At 44.5% G+C, this 16410-nt stretch overlaps 2 protein-coding genes and 1 long non-coding RNA gene across 3 annotated transcripts; all 3 read left to right on the forward strand.

The window, feature by feature from the left end:
- Positions 1–2242: 2242 nt before the first annotated feature.
- Positions 2243–5674, forward strand: trmt10a (tRNA methyltransferase 10A). Its single transcript, XM_060076814.1, has 7 exons — positions 2243–2771; positions 2983–3148; positions 3537–3608; positions 3719–3793; positions 4149–4298; positions 4744–4849; positions 5080–5674. Exons 1-7 carry the CDS (start codon positions 2596–2598, stop codon positions 5364–5366), a joined length of 1032 nt encoding a protein of 343 aa, XP_059932797.1. The 5' UTR covers positions 2243–2595; the 3' UTR covers positions 5367–5674.
- Positions 5675–5921: 247 nt separating this feature from the next.
- On the forward strand, positions 5922–15133 carry spata6l (spermatogenesis associated 6-like). Its single transcript, XM_060076790.1, has 12 exons — positions 5922–6034; positions 6297–6434; positions 6636–6684; positions 6961–7002; positions 7087–7211; positions 7491–7583; positions 8148–8372; positions 9783–9906; positions 11674–11705; positions 11913–12013; positions 12700–12844; positions 14840–15133. Exons 1-12 carry the CDS (start codon positions 5987–5989, stop codon positions 14903–14905), a joined length of 1188 nt encoding a protein of 395 aa, XP_059932773.1. The 5' UTR covers positions 5922–5986; the 3' UTR covers positions 14906–15133.
- On the forward strand, positions 11188–11646 carry LOC132475657 (uncharacterized). The gene is made up of 2 exons (XR_009529959.1): positions 11188–11231; positions 11352–11646. It is a non-coding gene; the product is annotated as an uncharacterized LOC132475657 (long non-coding RNA).
- Positions 15134–16410: the final 1277 nt, after the last annotated feature.

Raw genomic sequence — 16410 nt, forward strand, 5'->3', positions numbered from 1 at the left:
ATTAACAATACTTCAGATATATTCAAATGTTTCAGCTGTTGAGTGAATTGCCAAATAGGATGACTTTGAGATATTGCTGCCCGCTACACTGTTTGAACTCTTACACTTTACTTTTTCATTTGTTTGTGTTGTTTTGTATTCAGAGGCGTAGGGAACCGAATAGTGGAACTGCAGGCCAGTCCATGCCAACGCCATTCTGAAGCTTCTAAGGGGGGGGGGGGGGGGGGGGGGTTACCGATGCTAAGTCCACAGCCGTACACAGATCTTCCCTGCCCACTCCCTCATCCACTCTTAAGTCGTATTCTTAGAGGAAATCTATACTCAAATGGCTGCAATAGTTTTTAAAATAACAGTGTGTGCGTGTGTGTGTGTGTGTGTGTGTGTGTGTGTGTGTGTTTGTGTCGAAACCCCATTATTTTTAAAGACATGATTGCCTTTTGGCTAAAATGGCCGGCGTTGTATTAAAGAGAAAGCTGTGTTACTGAATGCTTGTGTGGATAGGAAGTTGTTTACAGGAGGGCTAACTGATACTGCGTCATCTCCTCAGCTGCCTCCCTATTGGGCTCTTTTGTTGATTCAAAGTCTAAACTGTTTACTGTGATGCGTGAATAGGCAAATGCTTAGTTTGAAATACTTATTTTTTTAAGGAAAATTCACATTTTGGAAGAGGTGCAACGTTTTGTAAAGTAGATCATATTTGTCTTAGATTAATTAAAGTAGATATGTTGTTTTTTTGTTTTATGTCTCTGTACATGCATGTGTTGCTAATCTGTAACCTTTTTTACTGCTTGATAATTGATCTGTCCGTCTGAAGAGAGTATCCACTGGAAATGATTGCTTAGATATACCGCATACAGCATGTGTTGTCAACGTGTATTGGAAATACAGAAAACATTTCAAACATTCAAGGGAAAATATAACCTGGTATGATAAGAAACGATAGATGCAATATAGATGATGAATGAAGGATGGATAAAGTGAAAATAAAGCTCACAAACACAATTGAAACAAATTGTCTGACATTCAAAACTATACGTTACAAACTGAGTACACCTGTGATGAATGTGAACAGATTCATGTGTTGACATCTACTGCTGCTGAACAATGCAAACATACTATTCAACTTCAGTTCAACCTGTATGAATACGTTGTAGAAATTAATCATAAAACCATAAAAACCTGTGATAGCATAGCAGATATCAACATAGCTATGTAGATATCACATTACCATCAGCCTACTCTTGTTCACTTCTTCATGGTTTGTCCCACAGTGTATGGGTACTTGTGCCAGTGCTTTGGAACTCATTCAAATCCAAAGGTCATCTAAATTAAATAAAATTAAACAATAAAAAAAGTTGGAATTAAAATGGGGGAGTAGGTTACAGTGGAATAGTTTGAATGATGATATTGCGGTCGTAGCGGTTACCGGTTCATAGAGTCGACCTGCTAATCTCAGCTGGCCTCGACCGATCTATGGAATGTTTGCATGACTAAATGTCAGCTTAGCGGTGTGCAAACTGGTATGTTCAGCTTAATGAACGGACATCATTCATGGCTGCATTTCTGGCCCGGGGCCCCATGTTGTCACTGGAGAGGGGGGCAACTGAGTTGTCCTAAAGGAGTAGCAAGTTCATGTTCCTGATGGCTCCTCCAGACGCATAAGGAGTACGGTGTGCATGCACAGAAGCGCTCTAATCGGTGTTTGTCTGTGGCGCATTCCTTCGCGGGGCTATACATAGACGAGCAGAGCTGTGCAGTAACACCGGGTCAAGCTCACACAGACGTGCACACTTTGCAAGGCCTGCCGTGTCTGCGCACGCCAGCGCAGACACGCGCGCACATGCGCGCGCACACACACACACACACACACACACACACACACACACACACACACACACACACACACACACACACACACACACACACACACACACACACACACACACACACACACACACACACAATCATCCGTACATTCAGCCATGCAAACATCCATCCATACAGCCAATACATACATGCATACATACATACATACATACATACATACATGCATACATACATACATACATACATACATACCAGTACATACATACGTATATTAACATTATATCATCTATAATTATAAATCATTAAATTACTTTTACCATTGACTATGCTACAACATACAATAATGACAATACTTACCTATTTTCTCGTCAGTCCTATTTCAGAAGAATGTCTTTAATATTATATCCAGTAGGTGTCACTAAAGGTCTTGGTTTTCAATCTCTCAACAAACCAATGGAAATCGCAGTAAGAAGGCGCAGATTGATGACGATATTTATGCGCCCCATTGAATCAGTACATGTGGGTTTGCAAAAGAGGAGTAAAGGCAGATTATAAACTTACCCATGTAAGGAGTACACCTATATACTAGCAGAATTAATTCAGTATTTCATGAATAGTATATTAGGTTAAAATTTGACTTAGAACTTGGTCTAAATCAGTGAAATCTCTGCCATCAGCATCGTTAACTCGCAAGTAAACAACGGCTGCCTCTTCTCGTACTTTTTGACACTATAAAAAGTAGAACATTTCAATTGATCCGAACCACAAATGTCCGATGAAACCTCAAAAGCCATGAGTTTGGAGGAGCGCACCGCTGAGAAGGGGGCTGATGTTTCAGCCAGTGGGGAGGCACCAGAGCCAGCCGGTAACCAAGTCCTGTCCAAGAGACAACGCAAGAAACTCCTGAAGCATCAGAAATGGGAAGAAGAGAGGGAACTCCGAAAGTGAGTTATTCCAACTCACGGAGACCGTGTACAGTACGATTGAGAGTTGTGCTCCGCAAATCTTTGGATAATATGTTCCATCCTTTTCCTACTTAAAACTACAGTACACAAACTACTTTTTAAAACACAAACCCATCGTCCTCCTCCCTATACACAAACGTCAGTCCACACTGCAGCTATGCTTCCTGACATTTAAAACTGTGTGTTGCAGGGAAAAACGAAAGGAGAGGAAACAGCAGCGCCGGCTGGACAGACCGTCGGATGAGACGGGAGAGGGGGGGGCGACCAACAGCAGAAAGCGCCTGCGCCGGGACGCCTCGACCAGCTCGCTGCGTCTGGTGGTGGACTGCAGCTTCGACGAGCTCATGATGCTGAAGGTAAAGAAGGAACCAGCTCATTTTCATCCGCCGTTTCCGATTCTGGACTCGTGCCTAAGTGAGGATGAAGTTCGTGAACGCGGTTGGTCTGAGTTTGATTACATAGCCATCATTTATTTGAATTTACGCAAGTCAGAGAAGTCCTTTAATTATCCCAGATGGGAATTTCGGGCGGTCCCATCCATAAGTACAACCGGACAGTGAAATGTACGCAAACAAAGACTAGTCAAACCTAAATAATTAATTTGAAAATATATTGCAATGTAAATGCAAAAAGTAAGTTTAACCATAAGACAATTGGGGTAAACATTATTGACTGTCTATCCTGTGTTATTCAACATATAAAGTGTAACTTATTGACCATTATATTATTATTTTGTCTTCTCAGGACATACGAAAGCTCCACAGGCAGATTCAGCGGTGCTACGCAGAGAACAGACGAGCCCCTCACCAAGTACAGGTGTGGGATTCGCCCCCGCTTGCTAACCAGCGGATCCACCGTGACATCCACAGAGTGTCCGTCCCTCGCAGCCTCCTCACGTGACATCCTTTCCATCCCTCCCCCCACAGTTCTATCTCACTAGCCTCGGTGGGCAGCTGCAGCAGAACATGGACGACCACGACCAAGGCTGGAGGAACTGGAAGGTAAGGCTGAGCTCTGGGTCTGACGGCGTTGGTATTCGAGATCTGTTTGGTTCGGTGTCTACTTTTCTACTTTCCTGTGTCTCTTTTACACTCTCCCGTGCATAAAGCTGTAGAGCCAAAAAAAAGGGATGTATCGGAAAAAAAAAATGAAAAGAAGAGGTGATTAGCTTTTTGCTTTTGGTTTGTCGTCTTCTGTTCGTTCATCTTCACAGTCAGGGATTGTCCCCTGATTGGACATTAAAGTGAACACACACACACACACACACACACACACACACACACACACACACACATCCCCGAACCAGAGTTCCATGTGCGTTTCTAAAGGGGGGGGGGGTCACCTTGCCTCGTACAGGACATCACCGTTAAGACGGAGCACTACATGGAGGTGGTGGGCAAAGAGGAGCTGGTCTACCTGACGTCGGACTCCCCCAACGTGCTGGAGAAACTGGACCCGGCCAAGGCCTACGTGATCGGAGGCCTGGTGGACCACAACCACCACAAGGTCCGGTTGGACTCTGGTTTGGCCACTGCTGGGGGGCGGAGCCATGCATATAGTTAGGATAGGGGATATTTTCTGTAATAGCACTGTCGTGGTTGACGGAATTATATTTAGGAATGATGGTAAAGATGGACGTTTGGGGATGGTTTTATCAGGCATAAGTGATAAGGATTTGGGATACATACAATTATTGGAATACTGACTGAGTCGTAAAACACACAAATTGTAATGGGGTAGAAAAGATGTCCGCTTTGTCTCTCAAACCTTTTAGCTCGAATCCTTTCAAACTACTAGTGACGCAACTTGTTATTACTGCTTGAAGAAAACCTCCAGCCTCAGAAAATCCTAGTTTATTTTTGTGAATCGTTTCATTTTTACAGCTTGAGACTGCTTCCAGGTTTCCAATCAGCAGTTTGTTCATCGCTTTAACGTGGATTTTTCTCTGTAGGGACTCTCGTTTGAGCGGGCCCAGGAGCTTGGCATCGAACACGCGCAGCTCCCGCTGAGCAGCTTCGTCAAGATGAACAGCCGTAAGGTCCTGGCGGTGAACCACGGTGAGAACCCGTTTAATACGAGTACCAACTGTATAAACGAAAACCGTAACAACAGCTCCCCCTCGGGTTAATCACTGGGAATTGCAACTGCCATTTTTTTATTTGGCGCAATAGCATTACTTTCGCTGCGTTTGGCTACTCTTCCACTTGTTTGAGAGTTTGGATATAATTTGAATGGAATTATAAATATATCTCAATATAGTTATGTTTTGGGGGGGTTTGTTTGATAGTTTTTGAGATCATCCTGAAGTATTTGGAGAAGGGCAGCTGGCGAGAAGCCTTCTTCAGCGTTCTGCCCCCGAGGAAAGGAGCGGTGGTCTTGGGGGAGGGAGGCCAGGCTGCCCAGGACAGCGACTCCGACGCGTCGGATAACCAAGCCCCGGACTCCACCACCGACACCACGGTTCCACCAGGGGTCAACCAAGTAGAGGCCTCCCACGCTTCCAAAGAAGAAGAAGAAACCCAGACATTAACTTATTCTACTGGGGCCTCAGAAAAACATGAAAAAAACATCTAGCATGGCAATATGGAACATCATTTTACATTTGAAGAGTCATCTCAATTGGACTTGTTTTATTTTGACTGTGACTTTGTTTTTTCTGATGACCAAAATTCTTTCTTTGAAATAATAATTTATTTATCAATCTTTATTGGTTTTGCATATTTTGAGTTTATTGTTGTGCGACCAGAAAACCATTCATATTTTCCCCTAACTTTTCAATTGTTAAATTTTTATTTCAACATGAGACCGGCCTTTCTGTCCATAGGTTGGTATACTTTTGTTGACGTTTGACATTGTAAATAAACTCTCATATGGAAGCACAATCTGAATGTGTTTTTTTTTTTCTCAGTGAAACAACCTAGAGTCCTATATCATTAAAAAAAAAAAAAATGAAGCCTAGATTATTTATATCAGTGATTGAAAATTTCATCATCAAAAATAAGGGAGCCAATTAAGAGATCAATCATATTAAATTAAAATGTATTTAAAAACATTGCTTTGAACTATACAAGCGTTTCACGCGTTGTATGCAAATCCCAGCCCGACAGGAAGTTTAAAGGGTCCCATGGCAACACGAAACAGGACGCTCTCCGGCCAGCTCGCAACTATCTTCGCTGGAAGGATATTTAGCAGAGATGCGGCGAAAAGCTTTGAAAGTCGTGACTGAGCTGCACATCCGAACGGTAGGACACCTGCGGTTGTTTTTTATGTTACCTTTATGTATTTTTCAATTCCATCATTTTATTTTACTCGTGCACAAATGTCCCCATAAAACGACAACATTTTAGTGTACTCCTCTCATATTCCGGTGAATAAGTCATTTAGAAATGTGAAATATGGTTGATCCTCACAATTATCTTATTTTCTTGTTTACAATTATTTCAAAGCTAAACCGAGTTTTCAGTTTAACGTTAGTAAGAGGCTTATGAATATGTCCGCCCCCAGGTGTCCTGTCCCGGGGTCCATCTGTGGGCCAAGGATGACGTCTACCTCAGTGTGTGCGTCATGGGGCAGTATCAAGAATCCCCGAGTGTCCCTGCCTTCTTCCCGCTGCTTCTTCAGCAGAAGATGACTTTTGAAAAGGTAAACAAAAAGTTCATTCACAGTCCAAATTCTCGGTTCCTAATTGGCATAACCTAATGAATATCGAAAGTCTCCTACACTCCCTCTCTATATGCCTCGATGAATCTTTACATTCAGAGTGTGAGGTGATTGATATTAGGGGCTTATGATGTCAATGTCTAACAACAACCCGTTCTCAGAAAGTATTTTTTCTTCTTCTAGATATTTCGGTTTGCGGTTGACCCCGGAGATATTGCTGTCATGATGGAGTGTATGTAGTGGTTGGTTATATTTATTTTTTGTAAAACATTGAACTGGTTTCCTGGTGTGGTAATATGAAATGTTATTGAATATATATAATTATTATTGATGGTGGATGGATGTCAAGAATGGGGTTACAATTCTTGCCCTATTGCGGGGCAAGAAGTAAGGGGTGTGTCTGTCTGTGTGTGTGTGTGTGTGTGTGTGTGTGTGCGTGTGTGAGAGAGAGACAAAGACAAACTAACCGAAATGTGAGCTGCATGAAAACGTGTGTTTTTATCTTCAGACGAGACTGTCACAATGGAATTGGTGCAGCTGACTCCTCCAGGTGATATCCACACACGCACGCGCACACACACGCACACGCACACACTTGTCATTCAGCCAGTAACCATGCTTCCTCTGCTGTCAGACGGGAACACCCTGGCCTCGTTCGAAGAAGACTCCCGCCATTTCCTCTTCCCTCAGCCCAAGCTGGTCCCGTCCTACTCTGGTGTTGGGAGAGAGGTTCTGATGACACGTGCACCCCACTTTCCGGTAAATTCAGACCCAATTTCACAAGCTATACGAGACTACGTTGAATGTTGGCTATACTGTGAAAAAACTAAGCTTGATCTGTCCCTGATATATACCTGGAAAAGTCCCCTTTTTGTGTCTTCTCTGAATCCTCCATTTTCTAGCTCACATTTTTTGGTGTAAACGACCAAATCATATCAAAGTATTACATTTTAAATTATCGACATGCTAGCAGACAACAGACAGCAACATTGAGTCGACCCTGTATTCTGTCCTTTAACTATTATCTGTCTTCCATAGGGTATTGCTCCTAGGCTGGAGTTCTGGACCAAGACCACCATCTGTGAATGTTCAGCCGTCGCAGACAGCACCGTTTACCCAAACGTATCCACGGTAGGCCTGGAGCTCAGGGAGCTGTTTATGTGTCTCAATGCAGGTCGCGGTGGTTCTGCAGGACAGGCCTTGTGACCAGATGATGTCATCCAAACTGACCTGCAGCAGGTTCAGATCCATGTCATTAAGGAGGTATTGGGTCAGTGGGGAACCTGCTCCATGATGCCTATGGTACAGTATGGACGCTGGGGATCGAACCCGGTAACCGAAACACCCGGCACCGTCCTGCGCATAGTTGCTAGGCCATGCTTATACCTTATTAATCTCAGATAAGATTTAAAGATTACATCATCGGTTAACCTGTGTTTAATCTGTTCTGCTGGGATTCCATTTTCTAGGGTATTAAAAAATAACAGTTGGACTGTCATTTACTGTCAACGTATCGAACAAATGCATATCTTAACCGATGTTTATGTCAGACAAATGTAGACTTTATGGCCCCCCTGGCCACACAACTAAACTAAGTATCTGCACCCAAAATGGGTGATGCATTGATGATGATGATGATGAAGATGATAATTATGCTGGTGATGATGATGATGGTGGCGGGTTGTTTGTATCCAGGGCCCGAAACCAAGAAGAAAGTCTGCACTGAGGGCCCGTAAGCAGAGGGCCTCGTCGCCACGGAGACGCCCGGGTACTGCAGGATGGGTGGGAGGAGGAGGAGGTGGAGGAGGAGGAGGAGGGGGGGCCACTAGGTCGGACGGGGGCCCGCATGTTTCGTTCCAGCAGGGCTCTGAGAAAACCCAACGGGGACCAGCGGATACGAGCAGCAGCTCGCCCCAGTGTGTGAGTAAAGACGTTTGGAGAAGCTGATGAGGCCTTCTGGTCTGACGTAATCCATGAACAAATCTACCTCCACCATCGACATGTACTTTTCTCTTTTCCCTTGTCATTTGTGCATAAAGATGCATTAGAAATGTTATTATATTTTTCTTATTACTGTCGTGTACTTTCTGCAAAAGTACACACAAGACAACCAGAGTCACCAGAGTTTTCAACAAACTCGGGTCACTGCTGCCTGGCCAAGGCAGGCAGCAGTAGTCAGCAACAGACAGTTTCAGACTTGAGTGACAAATTCCTTGTCACTCACACCATTTTCTGCAGCCACCTCTGCATAATGGGTTTAGTAAACGCTACCACCACCAGGGGGCGGCAAATTATCGAAGATTGAAGGAGGAAACGAAATCGCCCCTTTTCGATTTGACCTTGCACAGCATTGCCATGATGGTGTGATATCATGTGATTTCCTGATAGCCTGGGCATATATTTAAGTTGACATCATGTTACCCAACATAATGTTTAACTTTTTTAGTGTCCGGATAACATTCGATTTTGGATTCAAAACACCAATTTAAAGCTGTTGATGGCATCGTAAAGAAGGCGCAATGTCAACATTGTTTATTTAGTCCCTGCTCTTTAAAACTCAAGTAACTCATTTAATGAGGCTGAGAACGCAGAAAGAATGGTATTGTACTTTCTATATGAACAGTCTAGAGACACAGTCTAGGTTGAAGGAGAAAGGGAGTGTAGCATGGTCAGACTCAGACCAAAGGTGCTTGAACGTGACCTGTGCAAGTACAGGTCATGTACAAGTAGCCTATAGGTTGTTCTGTCCCGGTGGCTGGAACACCGGTGGAGCCTCCCCTTCTCTGTACTATTCAAACATTGGCAGAATTAAGAACTCCTTCCAGGTATCTCCTTCCGTTATGACGAATGGTAACCTAGCCTGAACATGAGCTCATACTGATGGACCCTTATTTTGCCGACTTTGTTGAAGAGGTGTCATGGAATGGACCAACACAGGTGTGGCTCATAAGACTGATTACAGGTCTGCTAGATTCATGTACCAGGCCCCGGTAGTAATAAACCAGTGAATCAAGGTCTGCTTCCAGTACCCTTGTGTATCGATGTATTAGTATATGCTACACGCAAACCTCCTAAGATGGCGCGATTTGATTGGTTCGCTATCTCGGGATATTGGGCGATATCCCATGTTTGAGTTCTCAAACTCGGGATATTGTTTTACCTAATAATAAAAAAAAATAAACCGCTGAAGAAAACAAATAAATCCCGGAAAAAAGTATTATCTTGTAAGTCAAGTTAGTGACCCTTGATAAGTTTAATGAGTGACACCTGTGTACTTCCTATACGAGGACTCCTCTGTGAAAAGGGTCTGTTGTGTCGTCCTATACATAGATGGCGAGCTCGTGGCCGGGGGCGGGCCTTAGGAGCTCCTCGCCCCTTCGTCGCTCGGCACTGGTGCACAGAAGCCCCGCCCCCAGCAAGCCCTCGCCCAACCCGCTCCGCTCCGTGTCCGCAGGTTCGATTCCTTAAGTGGAACAGATATTGTTATTCACTCTTATTTTTTTTATTTTTTTTTTAATTGTGTTAATATCATCTTTTTTATATTTACACAATTAGTTATGAAGAAGTATAATATTTTTAATGATGTAGGCTGTGAAAGGCTAAGAGAGGGCTAGAGGCTATTTAATCTGTATGAGATATAAAAAATATTTAGCTTCTTCTCCCATTGGTGATTAATGGGAGAAGTGTCTATTACCTCAGTGTCTATTACCTCAATCAAAGCCAGAAATCTAGGGGTTATCATGGATTCAGATTTACATTTAGACAGTCACATCAAATCAGTTACAAAATCTGCATATTATCACCTTAAAAATGTAGCAAGACTTAGAGGGCTCATGTCCACCGAAGACTTACAAAAACTTGTACATGCCTTTATCACTAGTAAGCTTGATTACTGCAATGGTCTCCTTACAGGTCTCCCAAAACAAACTCTGAGGAAGCTTCAGCTTGTTCAGAATGCTGCTGCTAGAGTTCTAACAAAGACCAAAAAATTTGATCATATTACACCAATTCTGAAATCGTTACATTGGCTTCCTGTAGGTCAGAGAATTGACTTTAAAATCATGTTGCTAACCTATAAATCCCTACATGGTTTAGGCCCAAAATATTTAACTGATATGCTTCCACTACATCAGCCTTCTAGACCACTAAGATCCTCTGAGACCAATCTGTTAATTATCCCCAGAGTAAACACAAAACATGGGAAAGCAGGATTTAGTTACTATGCAACAAATAGCTGGAATAAACTCCCAGAGGATTTAAGACTTGCCCCAACTCTGAGCACCTTTAAAACAAGACTGAAGACTTTTATGTTTGCTATAGCTTTCTGCTAAATCTTAAATACATTTAACTTTGCCTTTATTTTATATTTTAATACTAAAATGCCTTTTTCTATTTTATGTTTGCTTTAGCTTTCAGAAATACTTTACCTTTATTTTACTAAAATGCCTTTTTAACTTTCCCTTTATTTTCTATTTTTACCAGAAAAATACATGATCTGATACCAGAGAGAAAGGTTGTATAAGGGTTAGAGTCCTGAGTTTGTTTGTCCTTTTGGTCTGGGCTAGAGTCCTAGAAGCTGGGTTAGAGTCCTAGAATTTGTTGAATAAGGCCTTTGGTCTGGGCTAGAGTCCTAGAAGCTGGGTTAGAGTTTGTTTGTTGAATAAGGCCTTTGGTCTGGGCTAGAGTCCTAGAAGCTGGGCTAGAGTCCTAGAATATTGCTGTTGAAGGCCTTTGGTCTGGGCTAGAGTCCTAGAAGCTGGGTTAGAGTCCTAGAATATTGTTAAGGGTTAGAGTCCTGAGTTTGTATTTGTATAAGGGTTAGAGTCCTGAGTTTGTGTCCAAATTCTGTCTGGGTTAGAGTCCTAGAATCTGGATTGGAGTTCCAGAGAAAGGACCAAGTTCCTTTAGGTCGGTTTGTAGTCCCGACTTGGGTTCCAGAGAGACTGTTGATCTGATCTTAAATACATTGCACTTTCAATTTTACTTACTAAAAAGCCTTTTTAACTTTCAATTTAATTTTCTCTTAAATACTTTCTATTTTACTCATTTCTTGCATATGTTTTCTTTTACTTATCTATTATTTTATTTTATTTTATTGTATGACAATGTTTATATGTGAAGCACTTTGAGTCTGCCTTGTGTATGAAAAGTGCTATATAAATAAAGTTGCCTTGCCTTGCCTTGCCTTAATCATGTGTTATATTTTTATTTGAACTTTCAGATGGTAGGATGGCATCCAACGCTGACAGTTTGGTAAGAACACATACTTCCCAGTCTCTCACGCACACGCACAAACGCACACACACACACACACACACACACACACACACACACACACACACACACACACACACACACACACACACACACACTCGCGGAAGTGATATCATTTTGCTCAGTGAGCCATGTGTAAGTGTTAGAGCCTGACCCGCTCCGTCTCATGTTTTTTTAACGTCTCAGAGCTCTCCTGAATCGGATGCTCCCGTTGGTCGGCAGCGGTCGGCCTCTCCTTCTGCGTTGTGGCGTCGCTACCGGCAGCAACAGTCAGGCAACAGCAGCAGGTACTTCACTGCTCCTCCTTCCCCTTCTGAGCACCCCTGAGAGAGCAGCCCCCTTTCACAGAGCTGTCGTCTGAGGACCGTCACAGGTGTCCCTTGTAACACTAATTAATGGTCTGCTACTTCTATGACCCGAGGCTAAGGGCAGTCAAATGGGAAATGGACTGCATTTATATTGCGCCTTTTTGTAATCAGAGGCCACCCAAAGCCCTTTACAATATTGCCAAACATTCACCCATTCACACACACATTCACACATTCACACACCGACGGCGGCGTCAGCCATGATAGGCTACGGCCAGCTCGTCGGGAGCAGTGAGGGTCTGATGCCTTGCTCAGGGAGCTACTGCCGCCCCGAGGTAGGGTAAACGAGTTAAGATACGTCTACTTCCCTTGTTGTGGACTGTCTATTAGCCAGTGTCTATTAGCCAATCACATGGGCGGCACAGTTTATGAAAAAATGTCCTCAACTATGGGAAGTGACCCCATGACAGGAAGTAAGAAGAACCCTCTAAAACAACAGCAGGAAGTGCAATTACCCTTGCTATGTATATCATTGTTGGTCCATATGCTCGAGTGCATTATCAAAACGTCATTGCACCCGCTTTCTGAGGACAACTCGTGTTGTGCAGCTCGGCAGCTCATAACAAAACCACGACTCTCTAAGCATGACTCCTGTTGGGGCGTAGCCACGGCCACGACGTCATGCGCGGCTCTGTCGCCGTGGCGACGGCCCGGTCGCGCTGGAACGGCCCCGCCGACTCGTGGGAGGAGGTCCAGGAGCGCGTCCGCGGACTGCTGACCACCCCCAGGGCGATGCGCAGACTCCTCTCGGTGAGTCGTGTTCTCGCACACACGCGCACGCACACACGCACACACACACACACACACTCATGGTCTTTGTTACGCAGGATGTGCCCGCAGGTTTAAACTTTAGTTGGGTTTTATTATTCAATCTGGACTTTACCACGGTATGGGGGTCAGACCAGGAACACCCTGGCTAAAAACAAACTGCTTATAAAAGCCCTAAAGTCTCGTTAGCCCAATGTGGGTCACCTGGGTTGATGAGTAATTTGTTTCACCTCCTGTGCGCTATTAGTCATTTAAGTTCCCGAGTTCGGACGAAGCCTTTTCCTTCTGTTTCCTGCTTTTCCCTGCAGTTTTCTGTATTTCTGGTCGATTCCAGCTTCCTCTGCTTGAGTTTTCGCTCCGAGCCCGACAGTCTGTCAATCGGCAACTCATTCGAGGGTTAATGTTGTGTAAACATTATCTTATTTTTTATTCTCATTTCCACTTGTCAATCGCTGTCGGGGTTCCTTCAGATCAGTCCCAGTGTGTTCTCCTACATTACCCAGAATGACTTTCACCGGCCCCATTCTTGGTGTATGGGGGTGATGGCATGGCTAGAATGAGTGCGTCCTTTCTCTCTAAATGTCCTGATCTAACAATAGGTGGTTTAAGGTGATTCTCAACCATTCATTTAAACCAAAAGTACAAGTTGTGGGGAAAAAGGCTATCAATATAGTAGATCCTTTTTTTTTTTTGTTTAGTTAAATCATAATTACTCAGGTCTACAAGCAACTTCATCTTAAAACTATCTTGTACCGACACTAGTAGGTAGTAGGTATAGTGCTGTGTAGTTCAGACACGGCACTTTATATTTATAGCCCAGGGCAGGTAGTAGAGCAGAGAAGCCTAGCGACAGAATGGGTAGCGATGGGTTCGATTCCCCTTGCTTCTCCCGCCTGCTAAAGTATGCCGAGTGCCATTGAGCATGAGCTTCTGGTGCGTGCCCCCTGAATGGTGGACACCACTGCCTGTGTTTGGGTGTGTATGAGTGGATTCATGTGATACAACATGTGCATGTGTACAATTACAATGGCATTTATGCCCCATTTCCACTGCAGGGTGCGGAACGGATCGGATCGCAAAGGTGCGGGTCGGATCGCGTTTCCACCGCCAAAAGTGGGCGTGACCCGGACTTTGCCGTACCCGTTCCGACCCCATTCTAGGGACTCCTCCGTTGCGGTACCCAAAACGAGACCAGACGCCTGAAAGGGTACCCTGGAATTCTAGCTACACCCCCCCTCCGTTGATTGGTCGACAGAATCGTCACTTCCGGGTGACGCGGGGATAAAAACAAACAAACAGTAGCCTCAAGGTATTATTCTTTACAATTAACATGTCGCGTAAAAAGCTTGCTTGGGCGAACAAGGAGGTGGAGACGTTCGTCTGCATTCTTGCGGAGGAAGACGTTGTTTACGATGTTTACGTAGCTGCCGCGGCGATTGACATCCGGCCTACCACCAAGGGTACTGTCGGCAGTGGAAACGCGACCTCGGAACTGAGCTGGGCTATACTGCCCCCTCCACCGCACCTTTGCGATCCGATCCGTTCCGCACCCTGCAGTGGAAATGGGGCATTACAGACGCTTTTATCCAAAGCGACTTACATCGGCTAATACACACATTGACACACCGACGGCAGAGTCACCCATACAAGGCGACAGCCAGCTCGTCAGGAGCAATTAGGGTTAGGTGTCTTGCTCAGGGACGCGTCAACACTCAGCTAGGAGGAGCCGGGGTTCGAACTAGCAACCTTTCGGTTACAAGGCAACTGCTCTACCTCCTGAGGACAGGATAGGAGACAAAATAACAAAGCACATCAATTGCGGCGAGTTCCACCAGACTAACAAACAACCGTCAATCACGAGTGAAGGGGAAGGTCCAATAATCCTGGGAGGGTCCGTGGGGTTCGAGTAGAAGGGATAGGAGGACGTGGGGGGTAGCAGGGGCTGGCTGTGAGCTGCCTTGTTGTTTGTGTTGACAGGGCTCCACGGTCTCTGAGATGGAGGAGGTGTTAACACGCAGGTCCATCTCCCCGGGGCTGCCCTGACGGAGTTTGGACACCTGCACGGACACACACACACACACACACACACACACACACACACACACACACACACACACACACACACACACACACACACACACACACGTACACACACGTCACACACGCACACGCCTCCCTTCTCAAAATATACATTTTCAAGTGTGGCTCGGCACGGAAACAGAGAGATTGTATTAATTGAGTCTTATATTTGAATAAACCTTTTGGAATGAACCCTTTTATCATTTTTTCTTCGTCAGTCTGGAGGTAATTCGCACCTCTCCATGGGCCGGTGTTTTGCATTGATGGTTCTGCGTCAGTGACGACGTGGTACGGTCTACGGTGCAACGGCAGCGGCTACCTTTCGCTATAGGCACGTTAGTGCAGTGACGCCCGCGGCGGAGGCAGCGTGACAGTGCTTACTGCTCTCTGGGTCACCGCTCCTCACCTGACTTTGCAGAGTCCTCGAGACGTCTCCTCCCCTTCCGAGGCCCTTACAGTCAAATGATTGTGCCTGTGTGTGTGTGTGTGTGTGTGTGTGTGTGTGTGTGTGTGTGTGTGTGTGTGTGTGTGTGTGTGTGTGTGTGTGTGTGTGTGTGTGTGTGTGTGTGTGTGTGTGTGTGTGTGTGTGCGAGCTGCCTGAAGCGTTGCACATTAACCGAAGGCGGAGCGCAGGAACATTGTGATCTACGCTCAGGGTGTCGGACAGGGGCTATATCCGTTCTATATCCATCAAACTATAGCGTGTTTAAGTTGTCATCGCTAAGAATACACTCTATTTGCTGTCGCAGGTGATGTTTTGGCTCAATTGCAATACTTCTAACATGGTTTAACTTGGATCCAACCCATGGTGATTAAACAAGACTGGCCGTATTAATAATTAGTATCTCTTAAATGAGAAAGTCTTACTGGCTGAAAAACCTTAACTGTATTGTAAAATACATGACGTGACTTAGACCAATACGTAACCGCCCATTGGAACAACACTCAATATCAATTCCATAATGAACGATAGATAATATCTCGGGACACAATATCACAGAATGACAATGCACAATTGTTCTGATGTTAAAAGCTTGTGGTCATACATTAGCTAGTGTGAAAGAAGAAGTGTGTTGGTGTCCGACCAGTGAACTGTGTAATACATTATTGGAACGGCTGCTGATTTGCCAAATACTTGATTATGCTAATTAAAGGTTAACCAATCAAAAAAAAGTATCAATTAATGAACTGCATTGGCAGCAATTACTGCTCTGGTCGTAACTGATATGCTAATAGCATGGATCAGCAGGTGTGTGTGTTATGTAGCAGTGTGTTTGAGGACTTTATGGTAGTGGTGTTTTGTGAGGACTCTGAGCCTCCCGAGTTATATTGTACGCTAGCTCCTAGCAGCACATTCAGGATGCTACGCCTTAGCAACCTAATTCGGAGCGTTTTATGGCACACAGTACACACATTGTCGCAAAACACTCATATCTCTATAGAGTAAATGGACTTAAAAATGGCTTGGG

The sequence above is a fragment of the Gadus macrocephalus genome, chromosome 17 (assembly GCF_031168955.1).
Source record: "Gadus macrocephalus chromosome 17, ASM3116895v1".
NCBI lineage: Eukaryota > Metazoa > Chordata > Actinopteri > Gadiformes > Gadidae > Gadus > Gadus macrocephalus.